Source organism: Ovis canadensis, chromosome 10 (genome assembly GCF_042477335.2).
Source record: "Ovis canadensis isolate MfBH-ARS-UI-01 breed Bighorn chromosome 10, ARS-UI_OviCan_v2, whole genome shotgun sequence".
Taxonomy (NCBI): Eukaryota; Metazoa; Chordata; class Mammalia; order Artiodactyla; family Bovidae; genus Ovis; species Ovis canadensis.
Genome location: NC_091254.1, coordinates 49715068 through 49741764, shown reverse-complemented (window position 1 = coordinate 49741764; position 26697 = coordinate 49715068). Strand labels below are relative to the sequence as shown.

The 26697-nt window shown below is 42.6% G+C and overlaps 1 protein-coding gene across 1 annotated transcript in view; it reads right to left on the bottom strand.

Annotated features, from left to right (window-relative positions):
• MICU2 (mitochondrial calcium uptake 2) overlaps window positions 1-26490 on the bottom strand; it is a 52033-nt gene extending 25543 nt beyond the window's left edge. Inside the window, exons 1-2 of the mRNA XM_069601679.1 lie at window positions 26190-26490; window positions 3838-3982 (exon numbers count right to left, since the gene is read on the bottom strand). Of these exons, the coding sequence (XP_069457780.1) occupies window positions 3838-3982; window positions 26190-26393 (349 nt within the window). The 5' untranslated portion in view covers window positions 26394-26490. The remainder of the gene's footprint in view (window positions 1-3837; window positions 3983-26189) is intronic.
• Window positions 26491-26697: the final 207 nt, after the last annotated feature.

Here is a 26697-nt window from a genome sequence, read left to right as displayed (position 1 = left end):
TAGAGATTATTCTCCTTCTTATCCACGATGAAAAATGAAGATGAAGTACATCATATGCTTAAAGGATGTTTTATTCAGCCTTCAAAATTACTCAATTCTTGATCTAGTTAAATGCCTTCTGATAGAGCTTAATTGCATTCCAATGAAAAATAAAGTGGAAACATTATAAAAACCTAAGTTGGTTGAATCAAAGGCTGCAGAAAAACAAGAAAGAAAAAAAAAACATGTAAACTTTAAACTTCATTAAAACAACCTGGACTATGACTAAAACCAGGTAAAGTAAAACTTGGGAAAATTCTTTTGTTTTTAAACTTTTTATTTTATACTGGGGTATAGCTGATTAAGTGGATTAAGGCTTTCCAGGTGGCTCAGTGGTTAATAATCTGCTTGCTAATGCAAGACATATAGGAGATATGGGTTCGGTCCCTGGGTTGGGAAGATCCTCTGGAGTAGGAAATGGCAACCCACTCCAGTATTATTGCCTGGAAAATCCCATGGACAAAGGAGTCTGGTGGGCTACAATCCACAGGGTGGCAAAGAGTCGGACATGACTGAGTATGCATGCACGCAGAGCTGAGTAACAATGTTGTGACAGTTTCAGGTGAACAGTGAAGGGACTCAGCCACACATACACATGTATCCATTCTCCTCCAAACTCCCCTCCCGTCCAGACTGCCACATAACGTTGGGCAGAGTTCCGCATGCTACACAGTACGTCCTTACCGGTTACCCATTTTAAATACAGCAGTGTGTACATGTCCATCCCAAACTCCCTAACTTATCCCTCCCCTACAACCGTAAGTTCATTCTCTGTGAGTCTCTTTCTGTTTTGTAAGTTCATTTGTATCATTTCTTTTTAGAGTTCATATATAAGGGATGTTATATGATATTCCTGTCTGACTACTTCACTCAGTATGACAGTCTCTAGGTCCATCCATGTTGCTGCAGATGGCATGACTTCATTCTTTTTACAGCTGTGTAACAGTTCATCGTCTCTATGTACCACAGCTTCTTTATGCGTTCCTCTGTTGATGGACATTCAGGTTGCTTCCATGTCCTGGCTATAGTAAGCAGTGCTGCAATGAATACTAGGGTGCATGTATCCTTTTGGATCATGTTTTTCTCTGGATATACGCTCAGGAGTGGGATTGCAGCGTCACATGGTGGCTCTAGTTTTAGTTTTTAAAGGTGCCCCCATACTGTTGTCCATAGTGGCTATACCAATTTACATTCCTACCAATAGTGTAGGGTATTCCCTTCTCTCCACACCCTCTCCAGCATTTATTGTTTGTGGATTTTTTGATGATGGCCTTTCTGGCTGGTGTGAGATGACACCTTATTGTAGTTTTGATTTGCATTTTTTTAATAATTAGTGATATTGGGCATCTTTTTATGTGCCTTTTGGCCATCTGTATGTCTTTAGAGAAATGTCTATTTAGATCTGCCCATTTTATGATTGGGTTGTTTTTCTGATATTGAGCTGTTTATGTATTTTGGAGATTAATCCCTTGTTGGTTGCATTGTTTGCAAATATTTTCTCCCATTCTGTATGTTGCCTTTTTGTTCTGTTCACGGTTCATGGTGTGTTTGCACATACAACACAGATTCAAGAAGCTCACAGAATACCAAGCAGGATGAATACAAAAATAAACTTAAAATAGATTAAAGACCTAAATGTAAAACTGACACTATGAAACTCCTAGAGGAAAATACAGGTGACAGAGCACTTTCTGACATAAATCACAGCAGTATCTTTTTGGATTTGAATCCTAGAGTAATGAAAATAAAAATGGGACCTAATCAAACTTAATAGCTTTTGCACAAAAAAGGAAATCATGAAAAATCCAGGAAAGGATTTTTTTAGATCTTCACTGTAAGGATTGCTGGGGCCCCTCATGGCTGGATTTTCACAAATTTCTATCTTTCATGGTAGCCCATGCTCAGATTCTAGCAACTCTTTAAACATTCCTGTCAGATGCTGGCTCTGGCAGTGGCTTCCAGGCAGCATCCACCCTGGGTGGGCTCTGCATCTCTGCGTCTGTCTTCTTTAGTGTTCAGGTGTGTATGCCCTGTGGTCTCAGTTCTCTTGTGGACTTAAGAACAGCTGTTGATTTTCTATCTTTCTTTTTTGCTGTGAGAACAGGAAATGATGACATCCACGGTCTTTACCTATTGAAGACGCTAAACTACTTTTTAAAAGAAAATTTCGTTATCTCTCCAATTACTTACTTACACTAATTTTCTAGGAGTGAACTTATTACATCCATGTAAATATTAATAAATGTTGCAAAGGTTTCTGATACATACTGTCAAGTTTTCTCCAAAGAAGTTTGAGTCAGGAGTCTGGGGTGGGGTGCTCACACACACACAACACACCCATGTCCACACAGATCCCAGCAGGAAGAAGAAACACTTTCTCCTGGCCAGGCAATGAAAAGCCATGGCACTTCAAACCCCCACGTTCCTCCAGCGGACTGTTTACTTATATTTTTGGCTGTGCTGCATCTTCGTTGAGACAGGCGGGCTTAGTTGGCCCGACACATATGGAATCCTAGTTCCTGGACCAGAGACTGAATCTGTGTCCCGTGTGCTGGAAGGCACATTCTTAACCACTGGACCACCAGGGAGTTCCCTGGACTCTTTACTGATAACAGGCCCCCAGAGCTGTCCTCTCTTCCGTGAGACAGTTTCTCTCCTTCACTTTAGGTTGCTTGTGATTTATCACTGATGCATGTCCCAAACTGCAATTCTCTGCTCCTCCCAAATAAACTGTTCTGCAGGTAACATAACTGGCTGTTTTCTTTTTTTTAAATTAATTTAGATGAATAGAAGCTTACCAAAATAATTTTAATACACTGTTACCACACTATTTTTCCTCTGGTAAGCCTTCACTTCACTCTCCCTCACAGGTTCAAGATGAACCCCCATCCCCACCAGAAACACATGTCTGTGGCTGGTGAAAGGGTCACCAGAATCTCTACATTTGGCCCTGTTTCTCATCTGACCTCTCACTTTTCCCCAGCACCATGCTCTGGTCTAGCTATAGGTGAACTCACTGTCCCAAGAACAGGCCGTGACCACGCACTTGTTCAGGTCATCTGTCAATACCAACAATGCCTTCCCAGATCCTCTCAGTCTCCCAATTCGACCTACACATCTCGCAGCTCACCCTGCTCTGGCCCACTCCGCTTGTTCCATGTGCAGCTACCCACAGGGCAACACTGTGGATGGTGTCCTTTCTGCAAGGTGTCAGGCAGCCAAGAACTTTTGACAGAACACTTCGGCAATACGGGGGACAGAAGGGGTGTCATGTCTACTCTCTGCAATGTTTAGATAAATGAAAATAAGGATTTCTGACAATTTGGGATAGCTGAGAGTTGAGTTTATGAAATAAAATTATTTAATTATAGCTTTTGGACTTTTGCTTCTTAATTCTATTTTTTCAGGATTTTTTTGCATCATGACTCCATTATATGACCCTCCTAATTGCTTTAGCCTAGTTTTTTTTTTTTTTTTGCCCCCCAAAGAAAATGTTTTATTGATTTAAAACCTAACATCCTGGAAGAATTAGTTATCCTATTAATAATTTATTTAGTGACATTTAAAATCTTATTTTTTCTCTCTTTAGAAAAATCCATGAACAAGCAACTATTTCTTAGATAAATAAATAAATAAGTTTAGTACTACAAGGGAGGAAAAGTCTAAATAATTAAGCACACGCATGGTACAAAAAATGATGACAATTAAAATGAAGAAAAAGTTGTTACCAATTCTGAAAACCAGAGGTTTCTCAGCCCTAATATTTGATTCCTTAACTTCAAAAACCAAACCACTTACGCTGGATGTGGTCGAACATGACAGAGAAGAGGAAGTCCCGGGGTGTCATGTAGTACTCCCCACCATACTCCAAGGACGAGAACTGCATGAAGCGCTGTTTACGAGGAGACGGCTTCCCTGTAATCTCTCCAGGGTTCACACTTCTCTAAAAGAAAAAGAAATTGCAATTTTAGATTTTTTTCCCCAGCATTATTCCCCAGCTTAGCTACTTCTGGAATAAATGACCTGGGTTCGATTCCTGGGTTGGGAAGATCCCCTGGAGAAGGGAACAGTTACCCACTCCAGTAATCTCGCCTGGAGAATTCCATGGAAAGAGGAGCCTGGCAGGCTATAGTCTAGGAAGTTGCAAAGAGTTGGGCATGAACAATCTTTAAAGAGCTGGAATAATCTTTAAAGAGTAATTTTAGTGTTTAGGTCTCACAACCTTCAAACTTTGAAGTCATTTACTGAAGAGAGATTTACTGGAGCACTGGAGACAAAGCAGAGATGCAGCGAACCTGAGGGAACCCATAGCCCCAAACAGGAGAGCAACAAAGGGCAAATGCAAGAAATTCTGTGAGGCAGTAAGATGCACCATGAAGAGACAGAGCCGGATAAGGAAGTGGTAAAGAGAATACGTCACACAGGATGGACAGGGAAAGGCGACATTCAGGAGGTGAAGTGAGGCAGCTTGGGAGTCAGGCTCTCTGTGGAGGGAGCACTCTGCAGGCAGGAGGTGAAAAAGGAACAAAGACCCGAGGTGGGAGCAGGAGTGGTGTGCTCCAGGACCGCATGGTGGAGGAGGCTCAGAGAGACAGAAAGGCAGCAGATCAGGCGAAGACAAAGCACAGCCTGTCTGATAAGGGGCCCTGCTTCAGGAGTGTATTCACACAATGCGTGGAAAGTGCTGCAAGAACAGAAACAGGTAAAATACTGTCACCGGAAGAGTCAGTATCTTAGGCCACAGAGACAATATGGACACAGCTGCTGCTAACCTGCCACTGAGCACTTGCTGTGTGCTTCACGCTGAACTGTTAAATATTCTCCATGAATTACAGTCAAATATAATTTGACCCTCACAGTTACTGAACAGTAGACACAGTAGACATGAAAATTGTGGACAAAATGGTAGAGGTAAGTAAAACCAGGTGTCCAGCTCAACAGTGTTTCCATCTCTTCAGCACCACACTACCCTCCTACCCACACGGGGCCCCCCAGGCAGACTGGAAGAGGATGACAACCAGCGAGCACAGTGCATATGCCAAGGTCAAAACAGTAACCCTGTCTCAGATGCGTTGTCTGTGAAATGAAATAGCACACGGCCATATGGATGCTTCCAAAAGGCAGCGCACTAACCTAGACCACAGTGTCTTCCCAGACATATCACTTCCTCTTCACGCTCACACACAAGCCATGCTCACTGAGTGCTGACTGCAACTGGAACAGAAAAAACAGCGATTCGCTTAAACCTCCCCAGATTCAAAGCCATCAATAGCTCCTCGTGGCTGAGCTCAGTCCTCTGACCAGTATTAATTCTCTCCCTACAATGTGACAACTGGTTTCCTTTAGGGCTTCTCTGGTAGCTCAGCTGGTAAAGAATCCGCCTGCAATGCAGGAGACCCTGGTTCGATTCCTGGTCAGGAAGTTCCCCTGGAGAAGGACAGCCTACCTATTCCAGCACTCCTGGGCTTCCCTGGTGGCTCAGATGGTAAAGAATTTGCCTGCAATGTGGGAGACCTGGGTTCGATTCCTGGGTTGGGAAGATCCCCTGGAGGAGGGCATAGCAACCCACTCCAATATTCTTGCCTAGAGAATCTCCATGGATAGAGAAGTCCTGTGGGCTAAGGTCTGTGGAGTCGCAGAGTTGGACACAACTGAGCGACTAAGCATAGCATGGCAGTGCCTGCCAGAAGACAGGACACTCAGTAACACTGCATGACAGCGCCCTGGCTCCGTGCGAACTTGCCTGTTCATCTTTCCTTTCCTTCCCCCTGAAATTACTACTATCAAAATACCTCAAGAGGCATGTCTTAATCACACAAGTCCATACTCTTACTCTAGTCATCAGAAAATTGGATTTCATTCATATTTTCTGAACACTTTATATGTGAGGCAGACACGTTATCATTTGATATATTATCAAGTGGATAGTGAGTATTTGTAGGAAACTGGTAGGAAACAAGAGAAACACTAATTCCTACTAGAGCGATTCACAGAGTGTCTACAGATGGGACACAGAAGGGAGGGTGGGCAAGAGTCTTGTCAGTAGACACCACAGCACTGGTGAAGTCTGAGACATGAGACACAACACGGCATACTGAAGAGCTGAAGTTACATGTGGACACACACATTACTAGCTAAAAGAATATTTACCTTTATTATATTAATGTTAATATACAGTCTACTAAGAGAATTTTTAAAAATAATGTATCAGAAATATATATATGTATTTCCAAATCTTTAAATAAACGCCAGCTCTTTTATACTATCTAACACCGAAGTTGTTTATAATGAGTTAAAAAAAACACTTTTTACCAACAACTTAGTCCTTTTTCTTGCTGTTGTTCAGTTGCCAAGTCGTGTCTGACTCTTTATGACCCCATGGACTGCAGAATGCCAGGCCTCCCTGTCCCTCACCATCTCCTGCAGTTTGCTCAAGTTCATGTCCATTGAATTGGTGATGCCATCCAACCATCTCATCCTCTTGTCCCCTTCTCCTCATGCCTTCAATCTTTCCCAGCATCAGGGTCTTTTCATGAGTTGGCTCTGCATCAGCTGGCCAGAGTATTGGAGCTTAGCATCAGCCCTTCCAGTGAATATGCAGGGTTGATTTCCTTTAGGACTGACTGGTAATCCTTTTTACATAAACAAATCCTTCTTTCCAAACGCCAGCCAACTGAAGGGGCTAATTACTCGTCTATCCTCCTCCTCTAGTGGTCTCATTAACAGGATGGATGGTTATGTTTCTGCTGGCTTTCATGCCATCCTGTCTCCTGTAGCAAACTTAACCATGAAACCCCGTCACTTGCTGCAGTCACTACAGGCCTGTCACTGGACTTCCTCCCATCCTGCGGCAGCAGAGGCGGGTATGGTTGGGAAAGGAAAACACTGTGTCCACAACCACACTGACCAAAATGCCAGCAACCCTGTCTGAGGGTATTTCTCTAAAGGGCAGGTACCCCAATGGGGGACAGAGGGAAATCCAAAGGCCACCCCAGGGGGTAGGGTAAGCTCCAGCAGGACAGGAAGGCAGGGTGCCCAGAGGAGAGCTGGACACGGCCCTGCTTTTCCTCTAATCCCTCGGGCCACTAACTGACCCACAGTAGGAAACTACAATAAAAATCAAATTCAGAAAGAAAGCAGGGGAAAATCAGAGAAAACAAAACATGATGGACTTTAAAACACTGGAGAGCGAAGATGAAGATGACAGACACCTGAAGGGAGCCGCCCAGCTCTTAACAAAGAAAAGCAGCACAGGAGAAAAATGGTGGAACGAAACTAAAAATTTTAAAAAGCAGTAAAGACTAGAATCAACACTGCAGAAAATATACAAACTAATGATGGGGGGATAATCACACAGAAGGCAGGAGAAAAGCAGAGGAAAGGAATTAGGGAAAAGAACATCCACACGTGTGACAGACACCCAGGGCTCAACATGAAAACGCTGTGCTTCAAGGAGAAAACGAACAAATCGGGCGCCTACATCAAAACCAGAGTGGAAACCTCACGCAAACCCGCGGATTTAGAATTTAGGATGCTATCTGCCACGGCCTGCATGAGGACCGCACAGGAGACTGGTCACTTCTGGATCTTTCAGGAAACCTAAATAAGGCTAGAACCAGGATGCCCTTATTGCTGGGATGAACCTCTTAAAAGCTGTTCTCAGAGAAGGTCACACACAAAGTGACGCTGTGAAGGATTAGGCAAGACGCATTCCTGCAGTAATTCTTGAAGACACACATCAAGCTTGTGGATGTACTGTGCGAGGAAAAGAAAGGAAGAAACATGGTCAAGCTACTCAACCCAAGACGCTGAAGAGAATTTTTCTACCCATCTTCACCCTCAACTAATTTATTGCAGTTTCAGACAACTACTCCAGTAGGTCGGACTAAATGGTACCAATCCTGACATTTATCTGAATGAAATTTCCTAAACACCAGGAGTCAACCCTGTTGGCCAATGCAGACTGTTGACGCATAAATAACAGAGAGCCTGGCAGGCGGCGGTCTCTTGGGAAGACAAGAGTGAGCGGAATGTGCTGCTGGAGATCAAAGAGCAGGTCCACTGGGCCAGGCTGGAGAGTGACAGAGCTGGGATGCGCTTCTCCAGCCTCCATCAGAAGCCAAGTGTGCGGGAAGGGAGGGGTGGAGAAGCAGGGGTGGGGCCAGCCTCAGCCCGAGAGTGCTGTCCACATGGTTCTGGTTAAACCTAAAACGCTCCATGGCTTTCAAGGATTACTTGTAATGCAGTAAAAAATGTGACAAAGGAATTAAGAGCAATGAGTGATGTGGACTGGATAAAAGAGATCTTTGAAAGCTGATGACTTCTGTTAAAACATTTCACGAGTTTATTGCCTTTAAAGCAACAGGTGCTTCAGCATTCTGTCTCTACTTTTTATCCATGAAGTGACAAATTGGAAAAAGTGCTCTGTTCTTTGTTGAACATTCTTTGGTTTCGGCATTTCTCAGGAAGAAGGTAGGGAAAAGAACAGGCCTTCTTTACAATGCTTTCAATATGTCCAATATATACACACTGCATCAGACCCAAAACCCATTCATTTGGGGGTCTTTATTTTGGAATTTGCAATAATCTGGATAAAATGTAACTGTTTTGCTGTCTTTGAACTTTCTGCGGTATAATTAAAGAATATCTTTTCTTCTTAGAGAAAACTTTACAACTGGAAACTTTCAGTCATTAGAACTTTTCCATTTTGTTCTGAATCAGGGAGATTTTATTGTATGTGAAACAAAATACTACTGGACTAAATTAAAAATACTCACTATGTAAGCTATGATTCACGATAAATTCTACAAAATAACAGAGTATTAGTGAGGGAGATGACGGTCATTCCTGGCAAACCTGCAAGTTCTGGCAACTATTCTCTGTGGGCTCTGGATATTGTTTTCTCTGTGTGTTTAGTTGTGTCTGACCATTTGAGACCTCATGGATTGTAGCCCACCAGGCTCCTCTGTCCATGGGATTTCCCAGTCAAGAATACTGGAGTGGGTTGCCATTTCCTACTCCAGGGGACCTTCCTGATTCAGGGATCGAATCTGTGTCTCCTGCACTGGCATTCAGATTCTTTACTGCTGAGTCATCTCGGAAGCCCACTGTTTCCTCTAGTGATGGCCTAGTCTAGACTTTTTTCCGGAGATGAGAAGAAAGGTAGTGTGGCTTTTCCTAGATGAGCACGGTGAAATGAAACGACATATGCCTAAATAAATGAGTTAAAGAAGTATCTCCTAGGATCGCAATCTGTCTGAAGAGGAGGGCCCGCTGTCAGGATGCTGAGGAGTAAAGAAGGAAGCGCCGGGACTTCCCGCCTGGTCCAGTGGCTAAGACTAGCACTCCAAATCCAAGGGACACGGGTTCCATCACCCCGGTCAGGGAACTAGATGCCACAGCCACAACTAAGCGTTCACAGACTGCAACTAAGACCTGACTCAGCCAAATAAACAAACAGTAATAATAAAAATCCCAGTACCTTCTCTCTCCTGATGAGATCACCGAGCAGAAAAGCACGTTCCCTTCCTTCATAACTGCCTTTCAGGAGGCACATCATTTTTGTCTATATTCTAAACAAAACGTGTGAAGTAGGTTTCAAGGGATTAATATACAGCTTCCTCAGTGTCACTCAGTATAGCCACGACGTGACACTTCCTGAGAAATGACAGCGTTGCTTCAGCTCACTGCCCCACTCACGAGGGAAACACTCTTCCTACAAACCTCCAACACCAACTTAGTATCACACATCTCCTATGACCAAGCAATGTATAAAGTAACACATGAATAATCAGCCCCTTAGAGCAAGAGAGTTCCAGAAAAACATCTATTTCTGCTTTACTGACTATGCCAAAGCCTTTGACTGTGTGGATCACAAGAAACTGTGGAAAATTCTGAAAGAGATGGGAATACCAGACCACCTGACCTGCCTCTTGAGAAATCTGTATGCAGGTCAGGAAGCAACAGTTCGAACTGGACATGGAACAAAAGACTGGTTCCAAATAGGAAAAGGAGTACGTCAAGGCTTTATATTGTCACCCTGCTTATTTAACTTCTACGCAGAGTACATCATGAGGAATGCTGGAAGAAGCACAAGCTGGAATCAAGATTGCCGGGAGAAATCTCAATAACCTCAGATATGCAGATGACACCACCCTTATGGCACAAAGTGAAGAGGAACTAAAAAGCCTCTTGATGAAAGTGAAAGAGGAGAGTGAAAAAGTTGGCTTAAAGCTCAACATTCAGAAAACGAAGATCATGGCATCTGGTCCCATCACTTCATGGGAAATAGATGGGGAAACAGTGGAAACAGTGTCAGACTTTATTTTTTTGGGCTCCAAAATCACTGCAGATGGTGACTGCAGCCATGAAATTAAAAGACGCTTACTCCTTGGAAGAAAAGTTATGACCAACCTAGATAGCATATTCAAAAGCAGAGACATTACTTTGCCGACTAAGGTCTGTCTAGTCAAGGCTATGGTTTTTCCTGTGGTCATGTATGGATGTGAGAGCTGGACCGTGAAGAAGGCTGGGCACTGAAGAATTGATGCTTTTGAACTGTGGTGTTGGAGCTCGAGAGTTCCTTGGACTGCAAGGAGATCCAACCAGTCCATTCTGAAGGAGATCAGCCCTGGGATGTCTTTGGAAGGAATGATGCTAAAGCTGAAACTCCAGTACTTTGGCCACCTCATGCGAAGAGTTGACTCATTGGAAAAGACTCTGATGCTGGGAGGGATTGAGGGCAGGAGGAGAAGGGGACGACCGAGGATGAGATGGCTGGATGGCATCACTGACTCGACGGACGTGAGTCTGGGTGAACTCCGGGAGTTGGTGATGGACAGGGAGGCCTGGCATGCTGCGATTCATGGGGTCGAAGAGAGTCGGACACGACTGAGCGACTAAACTGAACTGAAGAGCTGGACTGAAGTATGAAGGGAGCATTTAGCAAATGTGAAAGCCCCACAATGACAAACCCCAATCTCCGATAGTTACTTTCCCAGTGTTACTTATCAGCCATGACTTTACGACTTCTTTTCAAATGAGAGAGATGTGCACGTACTTCAATGTTCACAGCAGCAGTATTCAGAACAGTCAAGAAATGGAAGCAACCCAGAGTCCACTAACAGAGGAATGGATAAAGATGTGGTATGTACACATAATGGAATATTACTCAGACATGAAAATGAAAAATGCTATTTGCAGCAACATGGATGGACCTGGAGACTGTCATACTGAGTGAAGTGAGTCAGACACAGAAAGACAAATACCATATGCTATCCTTTATAGGTGGAATCTAAAAAGTGACACGAAGGAACTTATCTATAAAACAGACTCACAAACACAGAAAACAAACTTATAGTTACCAAAGGGGAAAGAGGGTAGGGATAACTTAGGAGTACAGGATTAACAGATACACACACTGCTATGTATAAAACAGATAACCCACGAGGGTCTACAATATAGCACAGGGAACCAAAAAAAAAAAAAAAAGGAGAGAGACAGAGATGCACCAGAGTAATATTTTTCATTATTATTTAATTAAATTTATATAGAAGACTACTATGTTGGTCTGGTATCAGTAAATTTATCTGGGCTGTGACCTCTCTTTGGGCAACCGAGGAGTAGAGTAGCACGTAACAAGGAATCTTTTGTGATATGAGCTATGATCTAATTGCCAGAACCTTGCACACTCATGCAAAAAGGTCTCCTCAAAACTGAGAACTCTCAGTAAGTCTGGACAGGGTGTTATCAGAGGGCTGAGTCAGAAAGAGAGGCGACCACGAGGGTGACAACACTGAGGAGACTGCATCCTACAGCACACAGTGTGGTGCAAAGAGGATGGATTAAAGGACTCTCTCCCGTCCCTTCACAAGAATAGCTGTGGTCTGTAGCTCTAAGCATTTTATAGTTTGGGATTTCAGGAGGAAAGTGAGTCATTCGTAGTCTCCTCCACCATGCCCCCACTTTCTCCCTGACACACTCAGAGTCCCACACCTCTAATCCCCAGCAAGACTGTCTTGCTCCACACTTCCTCAGCTCACAGTAGCACAGTGAGGGTGGGTTTCTACAGCTTGTGGGTCAACACGATGGCAGTTTGCTTTTCTACCACCACATCCCTCAAGCCCATACCCTGACCCTACACAAAATTTGGTATTAAAAAAATGAATTAAAAAACACCCACCACTACCCCTCAAACAGCAATATGTTGCTTGCATACAAATTTATCTCAAACAAAAAGAACAGAGTTTTTTGAAAACCTTCAAGGTAAAAGGAAAAATAATGAAAGCTTTAACAAAGGGGCAGATTTGCAACTTCTTATTAAAATCAAAAATTACACTTCTATCTTAAAATTCCATTGACATTATTATTTTTATGAATTGGCCTTGAACAAAACAAATACCACACTAATTTAAAGCGTCAACCCTAGTTTTGCTCATTGCCAACCTCACTTTCCTGAAACTGACTGGGTCTGCTGGTACGTCCCGAGTTTCAGCTGTTACCTGGGTCCCTCCGATGACCTTCAAAAACCTTTAAACTGCAGCTCTTTCCAGGAGACAGATGAAGTAACCACTTGGCTTCTGATTGTGATTAAGAAACTTCACAAAGGTAAGCACGTGAGTTGCTTCTTGTCCCTCTCTCATTTGTTAAGCGTTCGGGTTGTCTCCTCTGACTCCTTCCCCGAGCACCTGTGTGGGTTAGGTGTTTTTCAGAGTGCGCGTGCAGAACTCAGCTAGCGTTCACTGAAGCCTGGTAACTCTGTGGACAGAGAGTGTCTGCCCCGAGTGCCTGCCTCAAGGACAGGCTCTCTCTCTTCTGTGTTTCCAGTGCCTACTATGTGGTTAATACTGTTAAATGGTTCAAAAAAGTGTGCCAGAAATGAATGAACTTTTATGAACGGGAATCAATTCCACACTCCAAGGGTGATGTTCAAAAAGTAATTAAAAAATAGATTTCAGACCTTGAACCAACAGGCAAAAGGGTTTTGTGCTGATATAGTTTAAATCCTGTTGTTACTGTTATTCAGTTGCTGTTCTGTCTGACTCTTTGCAACCCCATGGACTGCAGCAGGCCAGGCTTTCCCATCCTTCACTGTCTCCCGGAGTTTGCCCAAATTCATGTCCACTGAATCAGTGATGCTAACTATCTCATCCTCTGTCGCCCCCTTCTCCTTTTGCCTTCAATCTTTCCCAGCATCATGGTATTAACAATTTATTAAGCTATCCTTGGGTAACTAGGTATGTGCTCTATCATGTACAACTGCACCTAAGTGTGCACACAACAGAAATAAAGACCCTTTGTCTCCTTTTATTACAACCACAAATTATCGCATACTGCTCGTGACTATAGATTTTAAAGATGCCTTCATCAGAGGAGCACAGAGGCAGAGCTGTGGACAGCTGGTGGCAGTGGCAACTGGACTCTAAGTGTGTCTTCTTCTGTGCTGCTGTAGAAGTCACAGAATCTCGGAAATGGAGGCTCTGAAACCGGGCTGCACCAGCTGCCGAACACTTTCTGTCCATAAATCTGAATGATCCAGTGGACTTTAGGCTTTATGTTGTGTTTGGTTTAGACTGCAATGGATTTTCTTCAGCTTCCACTTGGAGTTAGTGGACATAATACAATGTGTCTAAGAAAAAGTTTTGATTAAAATGTATTTGTAACAAATGAGCAGGAGATGAGGTGAACATTTTACCAAGCACTGGCAAAACAGGTAAAGTTACTGCTTTAACAATAAAAGTACTATGACACATGTCACTTATTTCTGTTGATGTTTATAAGTTAAATCAGCAAATGAAGCAATACATAGATTACATGACATGAAAAGGAAAAGTAATGCACAGATGTGATTACATAGTTTTGCAAATTAATTTAATGTTCATTAAAACTTTGTGAAGTATAAATATAGAACACATTATTTATTTTTGAAAAAACATTTATCTATTTATTTGGCTGCGCCAGGTCTTAGTTGTAGCAAGCAAGATCTCTGATCTTCGTTCATGCAAACTCTTAGCTGCAGCATGTGCGATCTAGCACCCTGACCAAGGATGGAATCCAGGCCCCCTGAATTGGGAGTGTGGAGTCTTAGGCACTGGAACACCAGGGAAGTTCCTCTTTGGGTGCATGTTAAAGAATAATCTTTATCTTGACCCTTGAGACTTTCAGGCTCTTACACGAGAAACAAAACTAATGAAAACCTACCATTTATTGTAAATTGTCACATACATATTTTAAGGGTAGGCAAGGAAAGAACTAGCACCTGGGTAGTTAAAAAGGTTATCATGCCCTTTTAACATTTATTTGCAGGTCAACTTACTCCTGTACTCTTCATAATCAGGAGAATAATTCTAGTTAAATGTGGGAACAGAGTAGAGAAAAGGAAGGAACATATACGTATAGGCTAAAATATGGCCTGAAGTTCTGAAAAGACTCAGGAAACCCTAAGAGCCAAACCCAAATTGCTAGTGAAGTTCCAAAGGGTTGCTCTGAATATCCGAAGATTTGGATAACTTTGTCACTTTGTTTAGTGCTAAAATCAGTTTCTAAATATTTATGGCTGCTATTTAGTTACTCCTTTATTAATGACTTTATATAGTTATATTATTACCAGTATTAAACATGTTACTATGAAACCAAAAGTAGACTTTTTAGGCTTTGAGTTCCTGAATGACCCACCTCACCTGCTTGCTGAAGGGTAAAGAGAATTAACGTGAAGATACTCTCTCGGGTGACGGGTCTTTATCGTTCAAAGGAGAGGGATGTGGAAATAGAGGCATCTGTGTGTTTCCAGAGACGTCAACAGATGAACCAGCATAACAGGGCCAACGGACAGTACGCTGGGCTAGAGAATATACAGTCGGCACACTTTGAACGACTGTTCAAAGAGTAGAGCAAACATGCAAATTATCTGATCTGAAGAGAGAATCATCCAAAACCAAAGAGGAAGGCAGGGACAGGATCAAACAGTTCACTTGAAAGTAATTTTAAATGTAACACTCGAAGCATTCTGTGATGTAAAGAAGGACAAATACTAAGAACCTAGAGGGAACAAACAGGTAACCTAAACATTTAGAGCGGAGGCTCATACCCTACACTGCAATCATGCTTCCTGCTGCACAAGGCCCCTGGAAATTATATGTGAAAACAGTGTCCATGCTTGGGAGAGGGTAGGTAACTCCTATATCCTCCTCCCTGGTTACAGCATAGTGTTCCCTTAGAACCATTCTGCCTGGCTCCACATTATAGCACCTCACTTGGTAAGTGTGAAGCAGGCACTACAAGGAGCTAAGCTTTTCACTTCAGCACAGGCAGGACTGCCAACTGGGTGAGCCATTGGGAAGTGTCAGCTCTTCATGCTTCTTCCTCAGCAGCCACAGCTCAGGGGCGCCCATCCCAGCCCGGCACCCAGAGCAGGAACAGCCACAGAGAGGCTCCAGACCTGATCTTGGCCCCAGAACTCCCCAGGACCGTGGGTCTGAACAGAAGCAGAAACCCTATCAGGGACTTGCTTCTGATCTGAACTGGCCCTAATTCGGTCAGTTAGCAACAAATATAAACTGGAAAAGATTCCATCTTTAAAACACTAATAGTGTGATTTAATCTCTTGATATTTATACATTGCACACACTCAGAAACATAGAAACCAACTCATTTGTAATTTCTTATTATGCATAATCTTCTAATTGTGTACACCAACAAAAGAGAAACATGACTGATCTTACCAAACAGCGGAGAAGTTAAGCCCATCATACTTTGCTTAGGAATATCTACAACAGTTTGTAGAAAGAACATTGTGCTTTCCTACTTAAGGTTCATTCTGTCTAACTTTAAAAATGGTCTGCACTTCGGGCACAGAGCAGCCCCGATGAAGACCTAGGAGGAAGACACCTGGAACTATGTTGTGTTAAAATTTAACTATGTTGTGTTAAAGTTTAATGTGACAGGAAACACTGAAGGTACACAACTTCTAGTATAGGACACACCAACCATACAGTATCAGTTGAGTTCAGTTCAGTTCAGTCGCTCAGTCGTGTCTGACTCTTTGCGACCCCATGAATCACAGCACACCAGGCCTCCTTGTCCATCACCAACTTCCGGAGTTCACCCAAACTCATGTCCATTGAGTCGGTGATGCCATCCAGCCCTCTGTCGTCCCCTTCTCCTACTACCCCCAATCCCTCCCAGCATCAGGGTCTTTTCCAATGAGTCAGCTCTTCCCATGAGGTGGCCAAAGTATTGGAATTTCAGCTTTAGCATCAGTCCTTCCAAAGAACACCCAGAACTGATCCCCTTTAGGATGGACTGGTTGGACCACACAGTATACATACAGACAAACTAAAGATCTTGTAAGACCGTATTTCTTAATGAACAGAAATCACAAATTTTATTCTGCAATACCCCCATGTTCATGAAACTTCTACAGATGTCAATGAAAAATGTCTATATACACCAGGCTATGCTTAAACATAGGATTTGCTGTTGTTGTTCAGTTGCCAAGTTGTGTCTGGCTCTTTGTGACCCCACAGACTGCAGCCCCCTGTCTACAGGATTTCCCAGGCAAGAATACTGGAGTGGGTTGCCACTTTTCCTCCAGGGGTTCCATTAAGTATTATTTCTATATTGAAATTATTTATAATCTGAAACATTTAACAGTTTTTTTTAATGGAAAGCAGATTATTAAGAGAATATATTTGCTATTGTTTATGTTACCAAATATTTATTACTTTTTAAACTGTAACTTTTAAGTTCATATACTGTTATAATTGATGGCTTTGGATATGTTTGTGCACTGGTATAATTAATAAAGCTCCAAAACTTACAGTAGCAAAAGCATTAATTTGAACACATTATCTACCAGAACACATGCTTCATAGAATGAGAGTAAATAGTAATTTTTTACTTCCAGGTTCAGCTAAATAAACATAACTGCAAAATGACAGATTAAAAATGCTTCTGCTTTTATAATTTGTTTTCCTTCCTTTCTTGCCCCTCTGGCCCCACCTCCCCGAAAAGCACCTCCAAAGAGTTACAGTAGGATATAGAGATAGTGTCCACGAGGAAGGAAGGAAAGACAACTTCTCATTCATGCAGGACAAATAGCTTTGCCCAAAGCACAAACTACATCTAATCACAGGGTATAACTCTTGTCATCTCTCTTTCCATAATCTGGCCACTTACACACTTTGATTTCTGACTTCCATTTGGGTTTATTAACATCAAAGCTTTGTCATCACTTATCTGTTTCCAGACACATTTTTTACCTGAGGCAATAAAGTATAAAAACTTTGCATTCTTGCTTTACTGTTGCAAAAAAGCTTTTGTCTTCATTAGGCTTACAGTGTTTCACGGTTATTAAACCTCTGTATGCTGCTATCACTTCACTGCCCTTGGCATAACCAATTTTAAATGCACTATCATTAAATCCAAGGGACTGTGCACAAATACACCTCAATCCCAGCAGACGCCAATATATTCTTGTTCTACCTTGCTAAGATCTTACTAATGTCCTTTTCTTCCCTTCACAAAAATAATGACCACAAAGATAGTCAGACAACTTGAAGTAAAATAAAGCAGTGCCAATTTAATTTTTCTAACTTTTTATTTTATATTGGAGTACAGCCAATTAATAATGCTGTGATAGTTTCAATGTGCCAATTTAATTTTTAAAATTGTTTAGAGCTCTTACAGCAAATTAAAATATTAATAGTTCCATCTCATAATTACATTATTTGAGTTTTAAAATATTCATTGATATGCAACAGAAAAGGAGTCCTGCATCTAGTAACACCTGCTGCTTTCCAAGTTAATATATTTCTGACTATTAGAACATGAAGATCCACACTCCTTGCTTTTATTTAAAATGTGTGACCATTTGTTTCAGTCAGGCTGTACTCACAAAATGAGTTCAAAATGTGAATTTAAATAGTATCAAAGAAAAATCACCTTTGATGTTCTATTACTATTTTAGAATTTAATTTTAAAATTTAAATGCCATAATGCAATATATTATCCACATTAAACTCATAATACCAAGCCTTCTTAAAAATAATGTTAGGTAATATTTTTTAGCTACAAGGGAAAATCACCAAAAGCAAGCCATCAGAAGTCCGTGGCCCCTGGGCCAAGCTCTCTTCTTCATGAGTGCGTGAACCCGTCTCTCCCGCCCTCCACAGCCTGCCTTTCCAGCAGTAGTCATTACTCTGACCCACCACCCAGTGTCCCTGATTTTACCTCCTGATTTTCCAGAGCAGTTCATCAGGTCTATAGCCAGCTGCTAGGTTAGCCACACCGTCCGCTTCCCCTCCCTGTTAGGATGAAGGAGGAAAACTTATTCTTCTCATAGCCTGACCTTTCTTCCTGGGCTTGAGCCTGGGCTCCAGGGGCTTTTTTCCTTCCTTAAATATGTCCACCTCTAATTCCCCCACAATCAGAGCTGGACCAGGTTTTGCCTCCTAATTACATCACTCTCCCAGCAAGTGTTTCTTTTCATATTCTTTCAGCAACACTTCTAGAAAGAAGCATCTCTATCACCTGATGCAAAGAACTGACTCCTTGGAAAAGACCCTGATGCTGGGAAAGATTGAAGGCAGAAGGAGAAGGGGACGACAAAGGATGAGATGGTTGGATGGCATCACCGACTCTATGGACACGAGCTGAGTAAACTCCAGGAGTTGGTGATGGACAGGGAGGCCTGGAGCGCTGCAGTCCATGGGGTCGCAAAAGAGTCAGACACGACTGAGCGACTGAACTGAACTGATTTGCTTTCTTTGCTTCCTTACTTCAGTCTCTCCTCAACACACTCCAGTTAAACTGCCTCCAGTATTTCACTGAAATGCCTTTTTTCAAGGTCAGCAACAACTCCCCTATATCAGCATGCCCAAAGCTCAACAGTCTGTCTTCACTCTTTCAGTTGCAACAGACCTAGGAGATTTACAGATTCAAAGAGCTCTCCAGCAAAATCCCAATGACATTCTTTATGGAAATAGGAAAAGAAAAAAAATCCTAAAATTGCTATGGAACCACAGAAGACCCTGAAAAAGTCAAGGCAATCTTGAGGGAGATAAACACACCTGGAGGCATTACACTTCCTGATTTCAAAATCTATTACAACACTACAGTAATAAAACCAGAAGTGGCAGGTGCTGAAAAGTATGGTACTGGCATAAAAACAGGCATATAAACCACTGGAACAGAAAGAGATGTAAATTCACACATTTACAGTCAACTCATCTTCAATAAGAAAGCCAAGAACATGAAACGGGGAAAGGACAGTCTCTTCAACAAACAGTGTTGGGAAAACTGGATGGCCACATGCAGAAGAGTAAATTGGGCCCTCATCCTGCACCTTATACAAAAACTAACTCAAAATGGGTTACAGACTTAAGTGTAAGAATCGAAAACTATGAGATGAAAACAGAGGGAAAGCTTCTTGACTTTGGTCTTGGCAATGATTTTTTTGGTATGACACCAAAAGCAGAGAATAAAAGCAAAAATTGTCAATACTACATCAAAGTAAAAAGCTTCTACACAGCAAAGGAAGCAATCAACCCATGGGAGGGGAAGAAATTATTTACAAACCACACATCTGATGAGTTAGTATTCAACATACAAAGGCAACTCAGGTCGACGGCAAAAACCACAACACCAAAGTCCTGATTAATCAAGCAAAGGACCTGATCAACATTTTTGAAAAGACAACCTACCTACAAAAGACCAACAGATATAAAAGGCAGTGCTCAAAATCACTAATTATCAGGGAAATGCAAATCAAAACCACAGTGAGGTACTATCTCCCACCTGTCAGAATGGCTATTATCAAAATGACAGGAGATAAGCACTGGTGAGACTGTGGAGAAACGGGAACCCTCCTATACCATTACTGTAAACTGTGAGGCCACTGTGGAGAAAGTAAGGCGGTTCCTCAAAAAATGAACAATTTCACTTCCAAAGTCAGTATCTCTAATAGAAATCCGAGCTTCCAAGGTCACTGCTCGTTGTTCACAAGAGCCAAGGTATGAAAAGAACCGAAGTTTCCATCAACAGATAATGGATAAAGAAGATACTGATACATACCCATACCACAAGTTGACAAACAAGCCTTTGGATAAGGAACCCTGCCAAGGATTACAGTATGGACGAACCTGGAGGGTATTAAGCTCAGTGAAATAAGCCAGATACAGACAGACAGATACTACACAGCTCACTTATCTGTGAAACTGAAATAGTAAAACTCATAGAACAAAGCGAATGGTGGTTGCCAGAGGCTGGGGGGATGGGGAGATGCTGGTCAAAGGGTATGAAGTGTCAGTTATGCAGGCTAAGTCCTGGATATCTAATGGAGAGCATGACAATACACATATTATACTGTACATAAATACTGTATCATGTGCTTCAGGTTTATTAGGAGGGTAGATCTAAGTGTTCTCACTACATACCCACACACAACAATGGTAACTTCGTGAGGTGATGGATGTTAATCAGCTTGACAGTGCTGACCATCTCACAGTGTATACAAGTAAGACATCAAGTGGTACACCTTAAATTTATACAATTTTTATGTCAACTACACCTCAATTAAAACTGAAGGATAATGCAAAAAGCCCCTTCCTGGAGTGCTGCTAATACCTTGGGAATGGGAGGAACTGCAATCTCACTGCCTCCTCTCTGGGCGTCACTTCCACTGGCCCCTGCCTAAGCCATAGGAACCGTGTGTGACTCTGCTTGAGCCTGTAACAATCTACCAGACTCCAGACGGGTGGGAGGCAGGGAGATCAAAGGTTGTAAGGAAATTTACCCTTCCAGTCCAGCTCCCATCACCCTTTCTGTTTCTGTGCCCAGACTTATGTGCCTCTTATGCCAGCCACCGGCCCTCACCTGTGGAGCCCAAGCCAAACCCAGGTCCGTGGGATGCTGACTCTTTCAGAAACACTGACCATGTAAACCAAACCATTCTCTCCCTAAGAGGAAATGAGTCAGTTGTTAAGATACAGATCTTGTTGTATGTGAATCTTTAGTGTAATTAATAGTATACAAAAATGTGTGCCACACATTTAACATCAAAATAGTCTATTGATACAGTTGGGTTTAGTCTAGGTCAGGGTTATTTTCCAAATTTAAAAATAATTTAGGACTTCCCTGGTGGTCCAGTAGTTAAGAAGCCACCTGTCAATGCAGGGAACATGGGTTCTATCCCTAGTCTGGGAAGATTCTAGAAGCCTTGGAACAACTCAGCCCATGCACCACAACCACTGAGCCTGTGCCCTAGAGCCAGGGACCCGCAACTACTGAAGCCCTCCTGTCCTAGAGCCAGGGCTCCTCAACAAGAAAAGTCACTGCAATGAGAAGCCCCTGCTCACCACAACTAGAGAAAGCCTGTGAGGAGCAACAAAGACCTAACACAGTCAAAACAAATTAATTTAAAAAATGTATTTGGCTTGAGGTTTACAAGTTGAAGGATCTCAATAATTGGAATGAAAATGCATTTTATTTTATTCTAAAATTAATTTTGATATTTTAATGTGATGGCTCCAGACAAAAGCTTGCTGTATAAAGACAGGTTTAAGTATTAACAACATGAATTAAAAATTAAATCTCATACACAGTAACAGGTGGAATATTCTGAGACAAAGGAATATCCATTACTGTCTCACAGATTTCATCAGCTCATTTACCAATTCAATAAATAATTAGCACACCTACTATGCACAAGACTCTTTACCAGGCCTTTGGGATTTGGCAGAAGGGCAAAGTTTCCTATGTACTTAGGTTTCCTACTGGGAACACGGCATATGTCTCTATAACCCTAAGTGTGTAACTGAATATACACATGACATTTAGTAACTCAGCTGAATATGAACATATTCTGGATACTGCTTGTCTATTATTTCTACAAAGGCTAATCAAACCAAAGTTAGGCAAGGTCACTTTGTTACAAAGTACAGTTCATTTATTCACTCTTTGGACAAACATTATGTAATGGTGAATGTTTTATGCACCAAGAATACAGAGATGAAAAAGATAAGAGGCTATCTTTCTAAGACAGACAAAAGAAACAATAAAACAATTTCAGGAAGCGATAAGTTCTATAAAAGAATAACAGATTAAATGTTAAGGAAAGCTTCCAAGAATTTATAAGTGCAAATAAACAATATCAAATGGAATCTGACACGTATGAATCTATAGAATAAGGAATTTGGATTTACATAGAATAGAAAACATTTATACAGTATTACGGACTAGATAGGGCTTCCCTGTTGGCTCAGACGGTAGAGAATCCGCCTGCAATGGCGGAAACCTGTGTTTGATCCCTGGGCTGGGAAGATCCCCTGGAGGAGGGCACAGCAACCCACTCCAGTATTCTTGCTTGGAGAATTCCATGGACAGAGGAGCCTGGCAGGCTACTACAGTCCATAGGATTGCAAAAAGTCGGATAGGACTGAGAGACTAAGCACAACAATGGACTCAATACACAATACTTTTACTTTAAGCATAGTGGACAAATTTTTCATTAAAAAGCAAACCCCAAAATCCTACTATGAAGTCAGGGAAACATATTCAGTATTACATATAACTTGAAAATTGTAAGGCCACAAAGTGTAAAAATTTAGAGGATAAATGAAATATTCAATCAACAAATCAGTTAGAACAAATAAAACGTAATTGTTGTCAACTTCGAACTGTAATGAATTTTTATTTTTTCTCCTCCCCTTTCTGGTTTTAGGCCTTATTACAAGCATATATAATATCAAAATGATTCAGACAAGTTCTACCCTAAGTCTGATCTTACATGTCACTAGAGATTTACTTAGTGATATGAAGATTTGTTTTCATCAGTTTTGGTTTATCAATATATTGTTTCTAGTTTGCAAAAACAAAATACACTAAAAATTAAAAACTTTTATATATTATTGAAATTCCTGCGGGAAGAAAATAATTTTGCCATTGCAACTCAAAAACTCTAGAGTTCCTGTTTTCCCCATGAGGTAACTATATATGTATATGGGGTGTGTATTTTTTTTTTAACATATCAAGGCTTACTAAGGACTTCTATCCTTTTAGAGCAGAATGGCTTGGAATAATAAAATAATTTTGTCTTCTCCCTTCTATCATGTCTTATCTCATTTTACTATACCAGAATCAAATACATCAATACTTTCAAAGAGAGTATTTCTAGAAACCTAGAACAGTTTTCAAATATACTAAAGTGTTTTGGAGGAAGCAGCTTACATAAATGTGACTGGTAGGATGACATGCTCTGGAGGATCTCTGAAAGAGGCAATAATATGTTGTTGCCCAGATGTCATCACTGGTACAGGATTCCTGTAGGAGTCCTCTGCTTCAGGCCACTTCACTTTCACCAAAGACCTACACTGGTACTTGTATCTGCTAACCAAAAACATTCTGAAGAGGAGTTTTGCTTTTACAAAAAAAAGGCAAAAATCGAAAGTAGTGCTCAGCCTTTTTTGGTGAACCGTCATAGGGGCAGTGTACATCCCAGGCAGCAAGAGTGGTCCTGCCAAGCTTCCTCCCTGGAACTGAACTCAGCATCTCAGCGTCAGATGCCAGAGCTCAAACTGCGTCTGTGAACATCTGTGACTCAGCTCCATTTATTTCATGTATCCGTGAGCAAGATGTGTCTAAGGTAACTGCTCTTTGATTTTACACCATTCCAGCTTACAAAAGGTTTCAAAGGAATGCTCTACTTTTGGATAGTGGTGGGGAGTGAACCTGTATTATTTGCTGAAACAATTACATTTTACACAAGATTCTGCAAATTTATCTTTAAACTTCTTTCCAAGTCATCCACTAATTGAGCCATCACCAACTCTCTCCTGAATTACTGCAAGTTTCTGAACTCGCTTTCAATCCACTCCCTTCAAAAAAGTCTCCATACTCTTTTTCCAAAGGTGAAAGCCAAATCTGCAATAAGCATAATTCTTGATTTATGCATTAAATAACATGAGACAGTGGCAGGCTGAATAAGCACTCTAATTTCAAAGTGTTGTTGAGATATCTGTAACAATGGTATCAGAATAGGAAAATATCTGAGATCGCTACTGATGACAGTCAGCTATTGTTAATACTTCTTCAGCTACTTGCCTACACTCACAATTTAAGAAAATGTTAAGTTTATAGGTCATCGAAAACAAAAATGTCATCTTTAGTATTTAAGTTCATGTACTAAGTTGCTTTAGTTGTGTCCGACTCTGTGACCCCAAGGACTGCAGCACTCCAGGCTTCTCTGTCCATGGAATTTTCCAGGTAAGAATACTGGAGGGGTTGTCATTTCCTTCTCCAGAAGATCTTCTGACCCTCGGATCAAACCCGTGTCTCCCGCACTGCGGGCAGATTCTTTAATGTCTGAGCCACCAGGGAAGCCCCAGACTCCCTGAATTCTAGGCCTGTATTCTCAGGGGAACATTCCTAACCATGAAGGTTAGGAATCTTCAGGATGGCTGCCTGCTGTCCTCTAGATAAAAACTTTTTTCTGACCTGATACCCCGCCACTGGTTCTGAACCTCATCTTCTACAGCCCAGGTCTTACCAATTCAATCCTTCTCTCCAGACCGCTGCAATGCTCACCCCCTTCTCCCTGCCCTGCAAACCCTGTTCATCCCACAGGCCACCACTTCAGGACAGCAGGCTTGTGTGCCGGGCTTTTCCAGATGCCCCCAGAGCATCAGCATTTATCACCCCCTCACCCTAGATTAAAGTCCCCCCCTGCATTAAACTGTGAGCACTTGAAATGTGTCTTGAATTTCCAGTTCCTTGCATTCTGCCTGGCACAGAGGCAGCACTTCCAGAACTGTGGAAAGAAGGGAAATTCCATATCTGCTATTTCATGACCTCGAATTCAAGCCTGAATTCCTGACTAACCCTCACAATTGCAAGCACGGGTCACAATGGAAACCGGGAAAGTGCATAAGCAAATGGATATAAATTCACTATTTTTATTGGAGAAATCACTTACTGTGATGACTAGAAATGAAGGACATCATGACTATTATTTTAAAACCATGTTAAGATTTACCACCTTGCCATACTAAGTAAAATAATTATATAATACATACTTCTGTGTCAAAAGCACATACAGCTCAGTAGTTCTAGACTGTGCACAAGTGACTCCAAAGTAGTGGTGGTGCTGCAGCTGGCAGAGCAGCAGCTGGGGCAGCAGAGAGATGGACAGGCCCCTTGTTCCAAGGACGGAGGAAACAGGCAGGTGAAGCTCGATGTCAGACTGTGACTCAGAGGGCTCTGAATAACAAAACTTAAAAATGTGGGTTTTATCCTAGGAGCATGAGGCACTAATGGTTTCTGAAGAAGGGTACAAGATGTGGTTAAAGTGACACTCTTGGGAAGATTAACTAAACAGGATGAACTAAAGGGATGAAACAGAAGCAGAGAAACCAAAGATGAACAGTAAACGGAACTGCTTGACACAGGATGAACAAAAATGCTATAAAACGCTGTTAGATTCTTCCTCCTGGGATCAGAAATGGTATGAGGATGGGGGAAGAGTTATTGCACGTATTCACTTTGTGGCATTTTAATTTAATACAAGTAAAAATGCTGTCAATATTTAGTTTTAAGTCACAAGGCCAGCTTTCTTTCCTCTCTTGTTGAATCTTGACTGCTGAGTCTGTCAGAACTCAAGGCCGTTAGAAAGAAAAAATGTTGTCTAACCACAGAAAAAGATTACTGCTTTTAATCTTCAAAAGTATTCATACACAAACTTTACTCTCAAAGCTTCAAATGTTTTACGTGGAAAATTAATGCGGAACCAGGGAATATGAACTTTACTTTCAAATACCGCAGTTTTAGAAGAAACGTCTTTAGCTTGGTACTTCGAGCGCGTGGAAGCACACAGATTTATGACATGCAGCAATGTTCCTGACAGTTGACCACGAAACCAGGAATCATGAACCGACCGACTTTTAGGGCGCACGCTTTCATTATTAAAGAGTTCCTGCTGGCACAGCTCGACCACCTGGCGGTCCTGCGGGACGGGGAGGCCTGCACCGGACACGCCCCCACGTCCCCGCAGGTAGACGGCTGCCCCAGGGCCGCCCCAGACGCCCACTGCTCATCCCCACCCTCCGGCCGCCCGAGGGCTGAGGGGCGCGGCGGGGCTCCGGACTGGGCCCGTCCCGTACCTGAGCTAGGACGGTGAGGCTGCCCTGGGGCGCCGCCACGTTCACGCGGCCGTGATACCACGCCGCTCCTGCTCCTGCCACGGCCACGCCGGCCACTGCCGCCGCCACGGGCCCGGGGCCCGGCCAGGCCCGCCGGCCGGCAGCGAAACCCCGCCGCAGCCTTTCGCCCCAGGCCGCCAGTCGCGCACCGCCCGCCGCCGCCATCTTTGCGGAAGCGCTCTGAGGCGGCGCTCGCGCCGCTTCTCACGGCGTCCCGAAAACTCGCGCCTGGCCGCGGTGTCGCGAGACCAAGGAAGTCTCCGCCCCGCCCCCGAGCCTGCGCACCTTGTTGTGGGCGGGGACGGGGGCGTGTCCGAGGTAGATTGGGCACTCCTCCGAGGCAAGGACAGGGCACGGCGGGACGCGTGTGAGGGTCGTACGCGTCCGGGCAGAACCAGCCGGGCCTGGGGTCGCGAGTCGGGGATGGGAGGCTGTGGTCCGGCGCGGAGGCGGTGGTCGCAGTGAGACG